The sequence below is a fragment of the Scyliorhinus torazame genome, chromosome 12 (assembly GCF_047496885.1).
Source record: "Scyliorhinus torazame isolate Kashiwa2021f chromosome 12, sScyTor2.1, whole genome shotgun sequence".
Taxonomy (NCBI): Eukaryota; Metazoa; Chordata; class Chondrichthyes; order Carcharhiniformes; family Scyliorhinidae; genus Scyliorhinus; species Scyliorhinus torazame.
The window spans coordinates 140,379,850-140,399,010 of record NC_092718.1 but is presented as its reverse complement, the minus strand read 5'-3'; the positions used below and the strand labels follow the sequence as shown (position 1 = coordinate 140,399,010).

Here is a 19,161-nt window from a genome sequence, read left to right as displayed (position 1 = left end):
CTCGAGTTGAAGGTGAGAGAGGAAAAGTTTAAGGGCGATATGCATGGAAAGTTCTTTGCGCAGAGGGTGGTGGGTGCCTGGAATGCATTGCTGGCGGAGGTGGTAGAGGCGGGCACGATAGCGTCATTTAAGATGTATCTAGATAGATACATGAATGGGCAGGGAGCAGAGGGATACAGACCCTTAGAAAATAGGCGACAGTTTTAGATAGAGGATCTGGATCGGCGCATGCTTGGAGGGCCGAAGGGCCTGTTCCTGGCCTGTAATTTTTCTTTGTTACCACCATTTTCACCTGTGCTGTCACTTTTAAGGATCAGTGGACCTGCACGCCCAGATCTATGTCTCTATGCTCCTGGTGGTTCTGCCATTTATTTTATAGTCCCCACCTGAATTGGATCTCCCAAAATGCATCACCTCGCATTTGTCTGGGTTAAATTCCATCTGCCATTTCTCGGCCCAATTTTGCGGCGAATCCATATCCTGTTGTATTCTTTGATAATCTTCATCACTATCCGCAACTCCTGCTATCTTAGTATAATAGTGGGTCTGGAATTGATGTTGAAGTGTCTGAGGGCATCTCCCTTCTGACTGTCTAGCTACTGTTTGCCACTTTGGTGAGCCTGTTTTGATGTTGGGATTGACATACCCAAGGATTATGATGGCGGTGTCTGGAACATTGTCTGAAAGGTATAATTTAAGACCATGTCAGGCTATTGCTTGGCTGACCTGTAGGACATTTTTTCTAATTTTGGCTGAAACTCCCAGATGTTAGCAAGAAGGACTTTGCTGGGTCGACAGAATTGGGTTTGCCGTTGTTGTCATTTCTGGTGCCTAGGCACTGTTGATGTGTCTAGTTTTATTCCTTCTCGTCTTTAAAGTAGTTTGATAAATTGAATGGTTTGCTGAACATTTCCGATGGCATTTAAGGACATTACTGTGGGTCTGGATCACATGTGGGCTAGACCAAGTAAGGATAGTAGATTTTCTTTGGCAATGCTTTGACAAAGAGTCATGCAGTCTCAACGTCAGAGCTGCTGCGATTATCCGGTATTTTCTGTTTTCGTTGCAGTAGATTTTCTTTCCTGAAGTTAACCCAGTAAGTTTTAACAAACTCAAGAATGGTTTCCTGGTCGTCATTATTGAGATTTATTAATTGAATTTCAGTGCTACCAGCTGCTGTGGTGGGAATTGAACCTGTGTCCCCAGAGCATTAACCTGGGCCATTAGTCCTTTAAGTGATTATTCTCTCCTTATCTAAGAAAGAATATACTTGCTGGCAAAGGTTCACCTGATTGCTTTCAGTAGTGTTACAACAACGTGGACGAGTGCGCGGTCAAGTCCAGCCCACAGACCCCGGAGTCCTAACATAAGTTGATTGATGAGGGAAGGCGGTAGATGTTGTTTACATGGACTTCAGTAAAGCCTTTGACAAGGTGTCTCATGGCAGACTGGTACAAAAGGTGAAGTGTCACACGGGATCAGAGGTGAGGTGGTAAGATGGATACAGAACTGGCACGGTCACAGAAGGCAAAAGGTATAATAATAATAATCGCTTATTGTCACAAGTAGGCTTCAATGAAGTTACTGTGAAAAGCCCCTAGTCGCCACATTCCGGTGCCTGTTCGGAGAGGCCGGTACGGGAATTGAACCCACGCTGCTGGCATTGTTTTGCATTACATGCCAGCTGTTTAGCCCACTGTGCTAAACCAGCCCCTGGTCTACTGGGTAGCAGTAGAAGGGTGTTTTTCTGAATGGAAGAATGTGACTAATGGTGTTCCACAGGGATCTATGCTGGGGCCTCTGTTGTTTGTAGTATACATAAACGATTTGGAGAAAAATGTAGCTGGTCTGATTAGTAAGTTCGCGGATGACACCAAGTTTGGTGGAGTGGCAGATAGTGTTGCCGATTGTCAAAGGATACAGCAGGACATGGATAGGTTGGAGACTTGGGCAGAGACATGGCAAATGGAGTTTAATCCGGACAAATCTGAGGTAATGCATTTTGGTTGGTCTAACATAGAGGGGAAATATGCCGTATGTGGCAACATTTTCAGGAATATAGAAAGTCGGAGAGATCTGGCCATGCAGGTCTTTGAAGGTGGCAACACAAGTAGACAAGGTAGTCAAGAAACAGACGGAATGCTTGTCTTCATTGGACAGGGCATTGAATATAAAAACTGGCAAGTCATGCTATAGTGTATAAAACCTTGGTAAGACTGCACTTGGAATATTGCGCACAATTCTGGCCGCCACACTACCAGAAGGCTCTGGAGAGGGTGCAGAGGAGGTTTACAAGGATGTTGCTTGTTCTGGAGGGTGTTAGCTATGTGGAGAAGCTGAATAGACTCAGACTGTTTTCATTAGAAAGACGAAGGTTGAGGGGTGACCTGATAGAGGTCTACAAGATTGAGGGGCATGGATAGAGTGGATGGGCAGGGACTCTTTCCCAGGGTGGAGGGGTCAGTCACCAGGGGACATCAGTTTAAGGTCTGTGGGGCAAAGTTTAGAGGAGATTTGCAAGGCAGGTTTTTTTACGCAAAGGGTGGTGAGTGCCTGGACTGCGTCGCCTGGGGAGGTTGTGGAAGCAGATACATTAACAACGTTCAAAAGAACTCTTGACAAATACATGGATAGGATGGGTATAGAGGGGTACGGCACAAGGAAGTGCTGAGGGTTTTGGCAAAGGTTGGTATCACGCCCGGTACAGGCTTGGAGGGCCGAAGGGCCTGTTCCTGTATTGTTCTTTGTTCTTTGCTCGAAGTGAATTAACCAATAATTTGTGTTTTCCAAAGATCTTTAACCCTTGACTGCTCCAATGAGTTACAGACACCAGATTTCTAAATAAAACATTAACAAACTGTTTATTAATAAAAAGAGGAAAAGGTGAATATATATAAAGAAATAACAGGACAATGATCTATCAGTCTACCTAATCCCCAAACCCTGTCCCACCCTCTACCCAGACATACACAAGCCAGACACAAGGTAAGGGTTGGTGGGGCTTAAAAAAACAGGGATTAAAGGGTAAATTTGAGATGAGTCTTCATTGCTGTGGTTGCGGCCTCTGGGGAAAAAGATTTACCCGAGGTCAGGTCGTGCACTCCCATCGTACGGCCATCAGATGGCGTTAGGTACAGGGTGTTCAAATCAGTACAATTCTCGTTGCCGGCCACCAGATGGTGCTGTACACAGGATGCTTAGATCGATGCACTTTTGCTTTTCTACCACCAGGTGGAGCTTTCACCTTCCTGCGAGATTAATACAACTTTGACCCTGAAACAGCAGTTTTTACTGGCCTGGTTCCGACACAAGATTCTGGCAGTTTTTCCACAAATGCTCCCAACTTGAACTTCAATTTCAAGTCAAGCTCTTCCCAGCCCTTCAGACACCGAGTTAAAAGGTTACAGACCTGGTGAATGACTGCTTCTTTCCTTACTTCGGAAGCCTTCCACAAATTTGAGTGCCGCCTGCCTCCTCTGGAAGAGGTCATCAACGGCACTGTCAAGAGGTACTTACTCAGAAATAACCTGCTTAATGACTGCTTTGGATTCCACCAGAGTTTTCACAGGTTACAAATATCACCCAGCTGAGAGAAAGAGAGCCACAGGGAGAGAGAGGGTCTTCCAGCTACAACCTGTCTGAAACCTTCTCTGAACTGAAGACAAAATGGAACTCTCCGGAAGACCCTCCTCCTTTCCTGAAAGTTTCTGACTGGCTACACCAAACACAGGCGCGATAGGAGCTGGCTGAGAATCCTATATACACCGTTTGGTTGCATGCCACGTCTATCAAAACAACATCATCGGTTCTGCCACAGAACCTAGAAGATGCATCGTGGCCTGGCCCAACAAAGGGGTATTCTAGCTCTGCCTAAATTCTGTAGTTTAACAGAAATCCCAAATGTAGTAAGTTTGCAGCATTTAACCCGAAGACAGTAGATCAAAGCAGGCAGCAGGACAGGGATGAAGAGGTGGGGGGATAGGGCAGGCAAAATGTTTTACAACAATATCCAAACAGTAACAAGTGAGTGGAATATGTGTATAATCTGCAGAGTTTTGATATTATTGGAACATGAGATGTTTGAGGGATCTATGTATGTGGACTCCAAGATCCCTCTTCCTCCACACCTCCAAGAATCCTGTCTTTAACTCTGTATTCAACATTCAAATTCTCTTGCACTCAGAACAGATTTGTGAGAATAACAGATGTTAAAAGGAATGAAATTTGTACTATGTGAGAAAATGATGCTGATGGATTGACAAATGGAGTCTGGTTGAGGCTTTGCCACAGAGAATATACCAGGGATCAGTTGGATGCCATGATTTAATTTAAATTCAAACCAAGGAGGTCAACTCTGGTCAAGGCATTGCAATGGAGAGTAAACCAGGAAATGGCTCCTCAATCTTTTTAGTAAGTTGGAAAAGCTGAAATGTTCTTTCTGTTTACAAAGGCGAGACTTGTCTGTGTGAATATATGTAGCTTCTAGCATGCGTAAGTGACCCACACTACAAGTTCGTCTGATAATCCTAAATTGGATGTTAGGGTAATTCTTGGCACAATTGGGATTGTTTCGTAAGTGTTGTCCAAAATATGAAATCACATCTAATGCTGGACACTGTTTTGAGTTTTTCAAGCACGAGCTGGTTGGGTATGGTCAGCACTTTGCCTGTTGCAAATAACTGAAGGGATGTGCTGATATGATCTGTCAGTCATTGAGACATACAGCCCATATGTCTGGCATCACACCGGCACTGAAATTCATATACTACATTCCTCACTCTTGCGATGGGTAAGAATGCGTGAGTGAGTGCTTGCTGGGAAGGGGAGTAAATTTTTTTTTTAACTTACTGTTGGGGATTTCCAGCTGAATCCGGTCGGAGTGAGGACAGAGTGACTGCTGGGTAAGTAGTAAAGATTTAAATTGTTTACGCGGGCCCATAACAGCTGATTGCTGTTATAGTGCGGGGCGCAGTGGTTGCTGGTTAAGTGTTTTATTTTTACCTGTATTTAAGTTGGGTGGTTCCTAAACTCGAGACACTACACTTGTAGTGTCCCCCACCCTTCCCCCTCCTCTAACATAGGGGGTTGAGTGAATATCAGGTAAGCTCTTTCTTTCTTTTTCCTGTTTTATCCGCAAGCTATCTAGAGGGGATGGCAGGGAAGGCAGTGCAAAGTTCCTCCTGCAGAATGTTTGAGGTGAGGGATGCCGTCAGTGTCCCTGCTGATTTCACCTGTGGGAAGTGCACCCATCTCCAGCTCCTCAGAAACCGTGTTAGGGAACTGGAGCTGGGGTTGGATGAACTTCGGATCATTTGGGAGGCAGAGGTGGTCATAGATAGTAGCTTCAGGGATGTAGAATCAAGATAGATGGGTGACGGTGAGAGGGGCTGGGAGGAAGCAGTCAGTGCAGGGATCCTCTGTGGTCGTTCCCCTCAGTAACAAGTATACCGCTTTGGATACTGTTGAGGGGATCAACCTACTAGGGGTAAGCCACCACTGAGTCCGTCCCTGTGGCTCAGAAGGGAAGGAGGGAGAGCAGGAGAGCAATAGTTATTGGGGACTCGATAGTTAGAGGGACAGATAGTCGGTTCTGTGGCAACGAAAGAGACTCACAGATGGTATGTTGCCTCCCGGGTGCCAGGGTCCATGACGTCTCGGACCGTGTTTTCAGAATCCTTAAAGGGGATGGGGAGCATTCACAAGTCGTGGTACACATCGGTACCAACGACAGGGGTAAGAGAAGGGACGGGGATTTAAAACAGGAATTTAGGGGCTAGGGTGGAAGCTGAGAGCCAGGACAAACCATGTTGTCATCTCTGGTTTGTTGCCGTGCCACGCGCTAGCGAGTTGAAGAACAGGGAGAGAGTGCAGATAAACACGTGGCTGCAGGGATGGTGTAGGAGGGAGGGTTTCAGTTACGTGGATAATTGGAGCACATTCTGGGGAAGGTGGGGCCTGGACAGACAGGACGGTTTGCACCTGAACCAGAGGGGCACCAATATCCTGGGAGGGAAATTTGCAATGGCTCTTCGTGGGTGTTTAAACTAATTTGTCAGGGGGATGGAAAAACGAGCTGTAGTCCAGAAGCCAGTGTTGAGAGTAGTGAGGTACTGAGGAGGGTATCAAGGTCGCAGGAGTGTACCGGCAGACAGGAAGGTGGGTTGAAGTATGTCTACTTCAATGCAAAGAGCATCCGGAATAAGGTAGGTGAACTTGGAGCGTTGATTGGTACTTGGGACTATGATGTTGTGGGCATTACGGAGACATGGTTAGAACAGGAACAGGAATGGTTGTTGGAAGTTTCAGGGTATAGATGTTTCAGTAAGGGTAGGAAAGGTGGTAAAAGAGGTGGAGGAGTAGCATTGTTAATAATAGTTGCTAAGGATAGTTTAACGGCTGCAGAGGGGCAGTTCGAGGGGGATTTGCCTACTGAGGTAATATGGGCTGAAGTTAGAGATAGGAAAGGAGCGGTCAAGTTGTTTGGAGTTTTCTATGGGCCCCCAAATAGTAATAGGTATGTGGAGGAAGAAATTGCAAAGCAGATTATGGATAGGTGTGGAGGTCTCAGGGTAGTTGTCATGGGTGACTTTAACTTTCCAAATATTGATTGGAACCTCTATAGGTTAAACAGTTCGGATGGGGCAGTTTTTGTACAGTGTGTGCAAGAGAGTTTTGTGACACAATATGTGGATAGGCCGACAAGAGGTGGGGCCACATTGGATTTGGTACTGGGTAATGAACGGGGCCAAGTGTTAGATTTGTTTGTGGGAGAGCACTTTGGAGATAGTGACCACAGTTCGGTGTCTTTCACTACTGCAATGGAGAGGGATAGGGCCATACGGCAGGGCAAGGTTTATAATTGGGGGAGGAGTAATTATGATGCGATAAGGCAAGAATTAGGGAGCATAAGATGGGAACAGAAACTGTCAGGGAAAGGCACAAATGAAAAGTGGAGTTTGTTCAAGGAACAAATACTGCGTGTCCTTGATAGGCATGTCCCTGTCAGGCAGGGAGGAAATGGCCGTGTGAGGGAACCATGGTTCACAAAAGAGGTTGAATGTCTTGTCAAGAGGAAAAAGGAAGCATATGTAAGGGTGAGAAAACAAGGTTCAGTTAGGTCGCTTGAGGGTTACAAGGTAGCAAGGAATGAGCTGAAAAAAAGGGCTTAGGAGAGCTATGAGGGGGCATGAGAAGTCCTTGGCGGGTCGGATCAAGGAAAACCCCAAGGCTTTTTACTCTTATGTGAGAAATAAAAGAATGACCAGGGTGAGGTTAGGGCCGGTCAAGGACAGTAGTGGGAACTTGTGCATGGAGTCAGAAGAGATAGGAGAGGCGTTGAATGAATACTTTTCTTCAGTGTTCACCAAGTAGAGGGGCCATGTTTTTGAGGATGAGAGTGTGATACAGGCGGGTAGGCTGGAGGAGGTAGATGTTCTGAGGAAAGATGTATTAGCAATTTTGAAAAACCTTCGGGTCGACAAGTCCCCTGGGCCAGATGGGATATATCCTAGGATTCTTTGGGAGGCAAGGGATGAGATTGCAGAGCCTTTGGCTTTGATCTTTGGGTCCTCACTGTCCACGAGGATAGTGCCAGAGGACTGGAGAGTGGCGAATGTTGTTCCTCTGTTCAAGAAAGGGAATAAGAATGACCCTGATAATTATAGGCCGGTTAGTCTTACTTCGGTGGTCGGTAAGTTAATGGAAAAAGTCGTGAAGGATAGGATTTATGACCATTTGGAAAGATGCAGCTTAATCCAGGATAGTCAACACGGATTCGTCTTGCCGTACAAATTTGATTGAATTCTTTGAGGAGGTAATTAAGTAGATGAAGGTAGAGCAGTTGATGTCGTATACATGGATTTTAGTAAGGCGTTTGATAAGGTTCCCCATGGTCGGCTCATGAAGAAAGTAAGGAGGTGTGGGATAGAGGGAAATTTGGCCAATTGGATAAGTAACTGGCTATCACATAGAAGACAGAGGGTGGTGGTGGATGGAAAATTTTCAGACTGGAGACCAGTTACCAGCAGTGTACTACAGGGATCAGTGCTGGGTCCTCTGCTATTTGTGATTTTTATCAATGACTTGGAGGAGGGGGCTGAAGGGTGGGTCAGTAAATTTGCTGATGACACCAAGATTGGTGGAGTAGTGGATGAGGTGGAGGGCTGTTGTAGGCTGCAAAGAGACATTGATAGGATGCAGAGCTGGGCCAAAAAATGGCAGATGGAGTTTAACCCTGATAAGTGCGAGGTGATTCATTTTGGTCGGAAAAATTTGAATGCGGATTACAGGGTCAATGGCAGGGTTCTGAGGAATGTGGAGGAACAGAGAGATCTTGGGGTTCATGTCCACAGATCTCTGAAGGTTGCCACTCAAGTGGATAGAGCCGTGAAGAAGGCCTATAGTGTGTTCGCGTTTATTAACAGGCAGCTTGAGTTTAAGAGCCGTGGGGTTGTGCTGCAACTGTACATGACCCTGGTGAGACCACATTTGGAGTATTGTGTGCAGTTGTGGTCATCTCACGCTAGGAAGGATGTGGAAACATTGGAAAGGGTGCAAAGGAGATTTACCAGGATGCTGCCTGGTTTGGAGGATAGGTCTTATGAGGAAGGTTTGAACGAGCTAGGGCTTTTCTCTTTGGAGCGGAGGAGGATGAGAGGCGACTTAAGAGAGGTTTATAAGATGATGAGGGGGATAGATAGAGTGGACGTTCAGAGACTATTTCCTCGGGTGGATGTAGCTGTTACAAGGGGGCATAAATATAAGGTTCAGGGTGGGGGATATCGGAGGGATGTCCGAGGTAATTTCTTTACTCAGAGAGTGGTTAGGGTGTGGAATGGACTGCCTGCTGTGATAGTGGAGTCGGACACTTTAGGAACTTTCAAGCGGTTATTGGATAGGCACATGGAGCACACCAGAATGACAGGGAGTGGGATAGCTTGATCTTGGTTTGGACAAGGCTCGGCAAAACATCGAGGGCTGAACGGCCTGTTCTGTGCTGTACTGTTCTATGCTCGTATGTTCTACTGCAGGTTACAACAGGACATTGACAGGATGCAGAGCAAGGCTGAGAAGTGGCAGATGGAGTTCAACCAATATAAATGTCAAGTGATTCATTTTGTAAGGCCGAATTAGAATGCTGTATACAGGGTTAAAGACAGGATTCTTGGAAGTGTGGAGGAACAGAGGGATTTTGGGATCCACGTACATAGATCCCTCAAAGTTGCCACCCAGGTTGCTATGGTTGTTCAGAAGGCGTATGGTGTGTTGGCTTTCATTTAACAGGGGGATTGAGTTTAAGAGGCGCAAAAGTTTGCTGCAGCTTTATAAAACCCTGGTTAGACCACACTTGGAATATTGTGTCCAGTTCTGGTCGCCTCATTAAGGATGTGGATGCTTTGGAGAGGGTGCAGAGGAGATTTACCAGGATGCTGCCTGGACTGGAGGGCATGCTTTATGAAGAAAGGTTGAGTGAGCTAGGGCTTTTCTCACTGGAGCGAAGAAGGAAGAGAGGTGACTTGATGGAGGTGTACAAGGTGATGAGAGACATGGATAGAGTGGATAGCCAGACACTTTTCCCCAGGGTGGAAATGGCTGTCATGAGGGGACATAAGAGGTAGGTTCTTTTACACAGAGCGTTGGGTGCGTGGAATGCACTGCCAGCAGAGGTGGTGGAGTCAGAGTCATCTGGGACATTTGAGTGACTTTTGGACAGGCACATGGACAGCAGTAAATTGAAGGGGTGTAGGTTAGGTTGATCTTAGATTAGGATAAATGATCGGCACAACATCGTGGGCCGAAGGTCCTGTACTGGTCTATGTTCTGAAGTCTTTTTGGTTTGACGACAGTATCTTGTTAGTGGAGAACGTGACCCATGCAGTTACTGCATAGTAACGGCGTGAAATGGGTAGCTTTCTGAGAGACGTTAAGGTCAACCACATTGCTGGGGGTCTGGAGTCACATGTCGGCCAGAGCAGGTAAGGATGACAGATTTCCTTCCGTATAGGGCTTTCGTAAACCAAATAGGTTTTTACAACAATTGACATGGGGTTCATTTCATGACCCAGCATTTAATTGCAGAGTTATTCATTGAATTTGAATTCCACTTGTTGGATGTGGTGGGATTTGAACCTGTGTCCCCAGAGCATTAGCCTGGCCTCTAGATTACTAGCCCAGTGACATTATCACTGCACCTCTGTCTCTTCTTCTAACCTCGCTTTCTCCCCCCCCCCACCCCCTCCCCCACCCCCTCCCCCAAAAACTCAGGATTACCATTATCCCACAGAATAATTTCACTCCCTAACTCTGCATCAAGCTTGCATGGCGAGCAGATGGCTCATGACTTATTTAAGAACAGGTTAATCTTGTATCGTGTGTGGATTTTGTGTTAAGAATTACACTAAAAATCAATTTAAGATTTATCATTCAGACTCCATGCAGTTCACAATGCAGCTCACATGCGTTAGCTAGAAGCTACGGAGATGGTGATCTCTACCAACTAGTAGATGGGTGGCAGATACGTGGGAATGCCACCACACGGAGGTTCCCCTCCAAGCCACTCACTGTCCTTTCTATTAACAAACATTTTATTGAGGCATTTATGGTTTTATAATAGTAAAAGATACAAATACACAAGCAAACATAGTTCAGTGCGTAACACATGCCTCCATCTCCCACTGTTCTACCTAACTGTTCCCACCTAACTCCCTCCTACACCCTAAACCTCCCCCTCCCCCCCCCCCCCCCCCCCCCCCCCATTGAACCTGCGAACAGTTTAGAAGAAGTCGACAAACCCAGCCATGTCGTCAACCCATGCCTCTGATTTTGGGGGCTTAGAGTCCTCCACGCTAGTAATATCCGTCTCCGGGCTACCAAGGCGGCAAAGGCCAAAACGTCAGCCTCTCTTGCCCCCTGAACTCCAGAGTCTTCCGACACTCCCAAAAATCGCCACCTCTGGACTCGGCGCCACCCTCTTTTTTAGTATCCGTGGACTTGACATCCGCAAATCCCTGCCAGAATCCCCTAAGCTTCGGGCATGCCCAAAACATGTGGACATGGTTTGTGGGCCCTCCTGCACACCTCTCACACCTGTCCTCCACCCCATAAAACCTGCTCATCCGGACCACTGTCATGTGTGCCCGGTGAACCACCTTGAATTGTATCAGGATGAGGTTGAGTTGACTCTGCTCAGAGCATCCTCCCACAGACCCGCCTCTAACTCCTTTCCCAACTCATCTTCCCATTTACGTTTCATCTCACCTATCTGGGTTTCCTCCCACTCCATAAGTTCCTTATAGATTTCTGATACCTTCCCCTGTCCGAGTCTCGTTCTAAAAACGACCTTGTCCTGTATCCCCTGTGGCGTTAGAAGCGGAAAGATTGAAACCTGCCTTCGCACAAAATCCCTTACCTGCAGCTAATGATACACATCCCTCCCGGCAATTCCAACTTCTCTTCCAAGTCCTCCAAACAGGGAAAGCTCCCATCAATAAACAGATTCGCAGCGCCATGGTCCCAGGTTCTGTTCCCTGCTGGATCACTGACTGTGCGGAGTCTGCACGTTCTCCCCGTGTCTGCGTGGGTTTCCTCCGGGTGCTCCGGTTTCCTCCCACAGTCCAAAGACGTGCAGGTTAGGTGGATTGGCCATGATAAATTGCCCTTGGTGACCAAAAAAGGTTAGATGGGGTTACGGGGATAGGTGGAAGTGTGGGCTTAAGTGGGTGGGTGCAGACTCGATGGGCCGAATGGTCTCCTTCTGCACTGTCTGTTCTATGCAGATCCCCCAGACTCTCAACACCTGCACTCTGCCACCTCCGAAACCCCCCATCCACCCTCCCCGGGACAAACCGGTGATTACCACAAATTGGATCCCACACCGACGCTCCCTCCGCTCTCATATGCTTACGCCACTGTCCCCAAACTCTCAGGGCCGCCAGTACCACTGGGCACATGGAGTATCGGGCTGGCGAGAATGGCAGAGGGGCTGTTATCAATGCCCCCAAACTTGTGCCCTTACATGAGGCCACCGCCACCCGCTCCCCCACCGACCCCTCCTCCACTACCCACTTCCTAACCATGGCTATATATGCCACCCAGTAATAGTTCATAAAGTCCGGCAGTGCCAGCCCCCCCCACTCCAACAGTACTTTCTTTGCTTGTGGGGTTTTACCCCTCCACACAAACCCAGATATTACCCTATTCACCCGCTTAAAAAGCTTTTGGTATAAAAATAGGGAGGTACTGGAAAACAAACAAAAACCTCGGGAGGATCGTCATTTTTACAGTCTGTACCCTCTGTCCTTCACTCTTCGCATCTCTCTGGCCGCCTCCTTTTTCCTTAGCTGGTGTGCTAACATCCTACTGACCTTGTCACCATATTCGTATATCGCCCCTCTCGCCTTCCTCAACAGCCCCACCGCCTTCCCTGTGGATAACAGACCAAACTCCATCTGCAGCTTCTGCAGTCCCCCCTCCGGAGGTTCAGAATACCTCCTGTCCACCTGGATTATTTCCCTAACCAGCCTATCCATCTCTGCCCGCTGCACCTTCTCCCTATGAGCCCGTATCAAAATTAGCTCCCCCCTAACCACTGCCTTCAGCGCTTCCCACACCGTTGCTGCCAAAACGTCCCCCCCGTATCATTTATTTCCAAATAGTTCTGGATGGCTTCCCTCACCCGCCCGCACAACCCCTCATCCAGAAACAGTCCAAAATCCAGTCTCCATTGCGGGTGCTGGCCCCCCCCTCCTTGCTCACCCGTAAATCCACCCAGTGGGGGCATGTCGCCGAGTACGCAGCATCCACCACCCCCGCCAGCAAAGCCCTGTTCAAAATGAAAAAAATCAATCCGGGAGTACACTTTGTGAACATAGGAAATAAAAGAAAACTCCTTCACTCTTGGCAGTCTATACCTTCACGGATCTTGCCCCCCCCCCCATCTGTTCCATAAACCCCGTGGGCAGCGTGGTAGCATAGTGGTTAGCACAGTTGCTTCACAGCTCCAGGGTCCCAGGTTGGATTCCCGGCAGGGTCACAGTCTGTGCGGAGTTTGCATGTTCTCCCCGTGTCTGCGTGGGTTTCCTCCGGGTGCTCTGGTTTCCTCCCACAGTCCAAACATGTGCGGGTTGGGTGGATTGGCCATGCTGAATTGCCCTAGTGTTCAGAAAATGTTAAGTGGGGGCTACGGGATAGGGTAGATACGTGGGCTTCAGCAGGGTGCTCTTTGTAAGGGCCAGTGCAGTCTCGATGGGCCGAATGGCCTCCATCTGCACTGTAAATTCTGTTCCGCTATGATACTCTTTCGCCGAGTCTGGCACCCTCCCTGTCCTTGAACTCGACCGATCCAACCTCAGATCGATGACCGTATTAAAGTGTTCCCCCCCCCCCCCCCCCCCTCCCCACAATATCAACTTATGTGAGTCCAGGTCCGGAATCTTCCCCAACACCCGCCTCATAAACTCCGCGTCGTCCCAGTTTGGTGCGTAACTATTCACTAATACCACCAGCATCCCCTCCAGCTTCCCACTCACAATAACATGCCTACCCCCTGAATCCGCCACTATATTCCCTACCCCAAATGACACCCGCTTATTGATCAAGATCGCAACCCCCCTAGTTTCCGAGTCTAGCCCTGAATGAAATACCTGCCCGACCCCGCCCATTCCTCAGCATAGCCTGAGCCCTCTTGACCGGCCCATTCAGCCCTCTCACGTTCCATGTCATCAGCCTGGTCGGGGGGAAGCCCCCCCCCCCTCCCCTGGCCGATCAACCATCACCCTTCTTAGGCCAGCCTCCAGCTTGTGTCCCGTAGACCACCACCACCATCATCACCATCACCAACAAAACAACAATCCCAATCCCCCATATGAAACTGGTCACCTGCCCACCCCCCACTGTGCTTCCATGATCTAGCCCACCCAGCTAGCCCATGGCGCCAAGCATCCTACCCCGCCCCCACGATCTTTTTCCCCCCCCCCCCAACCTGCTCGAACATACAAAACATAACAATTCCCAACAAACACAAAGAAGAACATTCCACCCACCATCGGGTGGAAGAAGAACAAGAACAAAGTTAATCCGCATACAAAACTGAGCAACGGCCCAAAAATTGGAACAAAGGCACTACATACACAGCCCAAAAAGAAAATAAATTTAGCAGCATAGACACAGAATTACTCGTTCAATATCCTCCATCACCTGCCAGTTACTGTCCTCATCCGGCAATCCAAAATAAAGTTCTTGACCCTCGTAAGTGACCAACAAACAAGCTAGATAAAAACATACCGAACTTCACCCTTTGAACAGTGCCATTTTAACTTTGTTGAAGCTCGCCCTTCATTTAGCCAGTTCCGTACCCAAGTCCTGTTAAATGCGGAGCTCATTATTTTCCGACTTACAGCTCCTTGTCTGCCTGGCCCACCTCAAGATCTGTTCCTTGTCCAGCAACTGGTGCATTCGTACCACCATCACCCTCGGCAGCTCATTCATCCGCGGCTTCCTCGCAAGCGCTCTGTGCGCCCTGTCCACTTCCAAGGGTTGGGTAAACGCACCTTCCCCCAGCAGCTTCTCGAACATGTGGCGCGCATATGTCCATACGTCCGATCCCTCGTAAGGTGGGGACTCTGGAGCGAAGCACTGAGTAGGGCTAACTCCACCTCCTCCTGCGCAAGGCTAAGCCGAATGCAGCTTGGTGCACAGAGCGCACCGGACCAGAACCCAAATGAGCAGGTTCTTCCCGGAGGTGATACTTGGGGGAAGTTTGTCGGCCTGTTCCAAAACCTGTTTGAGGCCAGCAACTAGGAATAAGCTAAGAATAAAAAAACAAGATAGATGAGGAACCAAAGGACTGCGCAACCGGGAAGGGGGGGGGGGCGGACTCCCGCAGGGGGCCAGGAGGACAGAAGGAAGTGGAGAAACCACAAAAAGAAGAGAAGAGGAGGTAGGTAACCCCCGCCCCCCCCTTGAAAATAAAAGCAAAGCACAGCTGAAGCCAACAGGGCGAAGGGACAGGGGGAGTATGGGGAGGGGGGGAGGGAGGGGGGAGGGGGGAGGGAGGGGGGGGGAGGCGGGAGTGGGGGGGGGGGGGGGGAGAACCATAGACCGACCCAGAGGGCGGCAAAATGTAGATAGGGTCAATTAAAAGGAAAGACAAAATAAACCTTTCCGTACAATAAAGTAAATTAATGCGCATAAGAAAAAATGTGATGTATATCCAGAATTGTTTATAAATATGAGAAATGCCAATAAAAAGATTTATAAAAAAAAAAAACCTAATACCATTCACTTCCAAATGTGCATAGATCCTATCTCTGAGAATCTTTTCCAACAATTTTGCAATCACTGACATCAAGCTCACTGGCCTATAATTACCTGGGTTATCCTTGCTACCCTCCTTAAATAACGGTACAACATTGGCTATCCTCCAATCCTCTTGGATCTCACCTGTGGTCAACGAGGACACAAAGATTTCTGGCAGAGGCTCAGCGATTTCATCTCTTGTCTCCTTCAGCAGTCTGGGATAGATGCCACCTGGCCCTGGGGATTTGTCTACCTTAATGCTTTTGAATACACCTAACACTTCCTTCCTCCCATGTAATAATGACTACTTCTAAAGTGTTTACATATCCCTATGATACACCACCAATCAACGTGACCCTCTCCTTTGTGAATACTGATGCAAAGTATTCATTAAGGATCTCACCCACTTTCTTTGGTTCTGTGCATAATTTCCCTCCTTTGTCCTTGAGTGGACCAACTCTTTCTCTAACTACCCTCTTGTTACTAATGTACTTATAAAATGCCTTGGGATTCTCCTTAATCCTGTCTGCCAAGGACATTTTGTGATTCCTTTTTGTCCTCCTAACTCCCTGTTTAATAAGCTCTTTTCTACTTTTCCTGTATCCTTGAAGTGCTTCAACTGTTTTTAGTTTCCGAGACCTCAAGTGTGCTTCCTTTTTCTTCTTGACTAGACTGCAATTTCCCTGGTCATCCACAGTTTGTGAATCCTGTCTTTCCTTTTCATCAATACTTGCCTGTCCTGCACTCCCATCAACTGTTCCTTCAAAGACTCCCACATGCCAAATGTGCATTTACCCTTATAACAGCCTCTCCCAAATAACAGCGTCCAAATCCTGCCTGATCTGCCTTCCCCCAATTTAACACCTTAACTCTTGGACAACACTTGTCCTTTTCCATGAGTATCCGAAAGCTTACGGAATTGTGGTCACTGTGTGGCCGCACATTCTCCCACTACAACTTTGATGACCTGGCCGGGCTCGTTTCCTAGTACTAGGCCCAGTTTAGCCCCCTCTAGTCAGACTATCCACATATTTTTCCAAAAAAATTCCTGGACACATTTAACAAATTCCTCACCATCACTAGCCTAAGGGATTTCCAGTCAATGTGAGAAAAATTAACCCACTACAACAACCCTATTATTTCTACATCTATCCATAATCTCCTTACATATCTGTTAAATGATAAAATATTAAAACATGCTGCTGTGCAGAGAGACCTGGGTGTGCTAGTGCATGAGTCGCAAAAAGTTGGTTCACAGGTGCAACAGGTGATTAAGAAGGCAAATGGAATTTTGTCCTTCATTGCTAGAGGGATGGAGGTTCAGACTAGGGAGGTTATGCTGCAATTGTTTAAGGTGTTAGTGAGGCCACACCTGGAGTATCGTGTTCAGTTTTGGTCTCCTTACCTGAGGAAGGACGTACTGGCGCTGGAGGGTGTGCAGAGGAGATTCACTAGGTTAATCCCAGAGCTGAAGGGGTTGGATTACGAGGAGAGTTTGAGTAGACTGGGACTGTCCTCGTTGGAATTTAGAAGGATGAGGGGGGATCTTATAGAAACATATAAAATTATGAAGGGAATAGATAGGATAGATGCGGGCAGGTTGTTTCCACTGGCTGGTGAAAGCAGAACTAGGGGGCATAGCCTCAGAATAAGGGGAAGTAGATTTAGGACTGAGTTTAGGAGGAACTTCTTCACCCAATGGGTTGTGAATCTATGGAATTCCTTGCCCAGTGAAGCAGTAAAGGCTCCTTCATTAAATGTTTTTAAGATAAAGATAGATCGTTTTTTGAAGAATAAAGGGATTAAGGGTTATGGTGTTCGGGCTGGAAAGTGGAGCTGAGTCCACAAAAGATCAGCCATGATCTAATTGAATGGCGGAGCAGGCTCGAGGGGCCAGATGGCCTACTCATACTCCTGGTTCTTATGTTATGTTATGTTCCTCAACTTCCCGTGAGCTGTTGGGAGGCCTGTAATACATCCCCATCATAGTGACTGCTGCCCTTCCTGTTTCTGAGTTCTACCCACAGTGCCTCGCTACTTGATTCTTCCAAAGTGTCCTCCCTCTGTACAGCTGTAATATGTTCTCTAACCAGTATTGCAACTCCCCCACCACTTTTACCTTTAAATACTTTCCGTACAGTGTTATATTGGAGTTCTGATGTAATAGGATGAGTATTGTTTCTATAGTTTGGTAGCTGTTCACACCACGGTAGCACAAGATGTTGTTTGTGATTTCCAGGTTACATGTGGGCAGGATCACAGTCTCTTCAGAACAGAGAAGGGCGAGATTTATTCCTGTGGATGGGGAGCTGATGGCCAAACAGGTGAGGGTGTCTTGCTGATGGTCTGATTGGATTTTGCTCAGAAAGTTGTGATAGTTTCAAATAACAAACCATCAAATCCAAACATTTATTTATTAACTTGTGTACAGAACTCTTTGAAGGTGCCAGAGCAAGTTGATGAGGCTGATTAAACGCAGAAAGAATCCTGGTCTTTATTAATAGAGGAATAGAGAACAAAAAGAAGCAAGTTATGGTGATTCTGTATAAAACTTTGGTTAGGCTTCAACTGGAGCACTGGGCAGTGGACTTCAGGAAGGGTGTCAGGACCTTGGAGAGATTTGTATGTTTGAGTTGTTGCCTGAAATGGTGTTGAAAGCAGATGAATTGGGAGTTTTTAACAGGAATTAGATAAGATTGGAAGGCGAGAAAATTGCAGGGGCTGGGATGATTTTTGAAAACCCCTCAAGGTACAAGAAGCTAAATGACCACCTCCTGTAGTATAAATGCGATACATAGACATATAGACATAGAATTTACAGTGCAGAAGGAGGCCATTTGGCCCATTGAGTCCGCACCGGAAAGATCAACCCACCTAAGCCCACACCTCCACCCTATCCCCACAACCCAGTAACCCCACCTAACCTTTTTGAACAATATGGGTAATTTAGCATGGCCAATCCACCTAACCTGCACATCTTTGGACTGTGGGAGGAAACCGGAGCACCCGGAGGAAACCCACGCAGACACTGGGAGAACGTGCAGACTCCGCACAGACAGTGACCCAAGCCGGGAAACGAACCTGGGATCCTGGCGCTGTGAAACCACAGTGCTAGCCACTTGTGCTACCGTGCTGCTTCTGTGAACAAGCCCACCCAGCTAGCCTGGCAGACCCCGCCCATGGCACCTAGCATCCTATCCCCCACTGGTTTCCCCCCCCCCCCCTCCGTTCTTCGTGCAAACAGTCAAAACAAAGGCAAGAAGTAAAAACAAACAAACAATCCAATCCAAGGTCCGAACACAAAGGCCTACAGCTCTTCCCTTAACAGGAACTGTAAACCAGCCTAACCCCGAACAGAACAGAAAAAATGGAAAAAAGCTAAAGAAATCCAAACATCACAAGCCCAAAGTTTTTCACAACATAGCTCAGTTTTCCCAATCAAAGTTCAAGCTCTTCCGTCTCCTGCCAGTCCATTCTCCTTCATACATTCCGCTGCCTCCACCGCCGAGCCAAAGTACAACTCTCGGCCCCCATAGGTCACCCATAGGCGAGCCGGGTACAGTAGTCCAAACTTTATGCCCTTCTTGTACAGGGCCGACTTGACCTTATTAAAGCTCACCCTCCTCTTTGCCAGTTTTCTCCCGGGTCTCGGTGCACCCAAATCTCAACGTCCTCCCAGGTGCATCGCCTCATCTGCCTGGCCCACCTCATAATGCGTTCCTTGTCCTTTGTCGGTGCAACATCGTGGGCCGAAGGGCCTGTACTGCGCTGTATCGTTCTATGTTCTATGTTCTATGTTCTATGAACCAATGTAATGGTCCATCGCCCTCGGCGGCTCACCCCCCCTGAGGTTTACGCATCAGTGCC

At 47.6% G+C, this 19,161-nt stretch overlaps 1 protein-coding gene across 6 annotated transcripts in view; it reads left to right on the top strand.

Moving 5' to 3' along the window:
- Nucleotides 1–19,161, top strand: part of rcc1l (RCC1 like) — a 225,259-nt gene that overhangs the window by 54,956 nt on the left and 151,142 nt on the right. For 5 of the 6 annotated variants that reach the window (XR_011933641.1, XR_011933643.1, XR_011933642.1 and 2 more), the window contains exon 6: nt 17,534–17,618. The exons of the other annotated variant lie outside the window; for it this stretch is intronic. Coding sequence is in view for 2 of the 5 variants with exons in the window: in XM_072469102.1 (XP_072325203.1) it covers nt 17,534–17,618 (85 nt within the window). In the remaining 3 variants the exon portion in view is untranslated. The remainder of the gene's footprint in view (nt 1–17,533; nt 17,619–19,161) is intronic. 6 annotated transcript variants of the gene reach the window in all.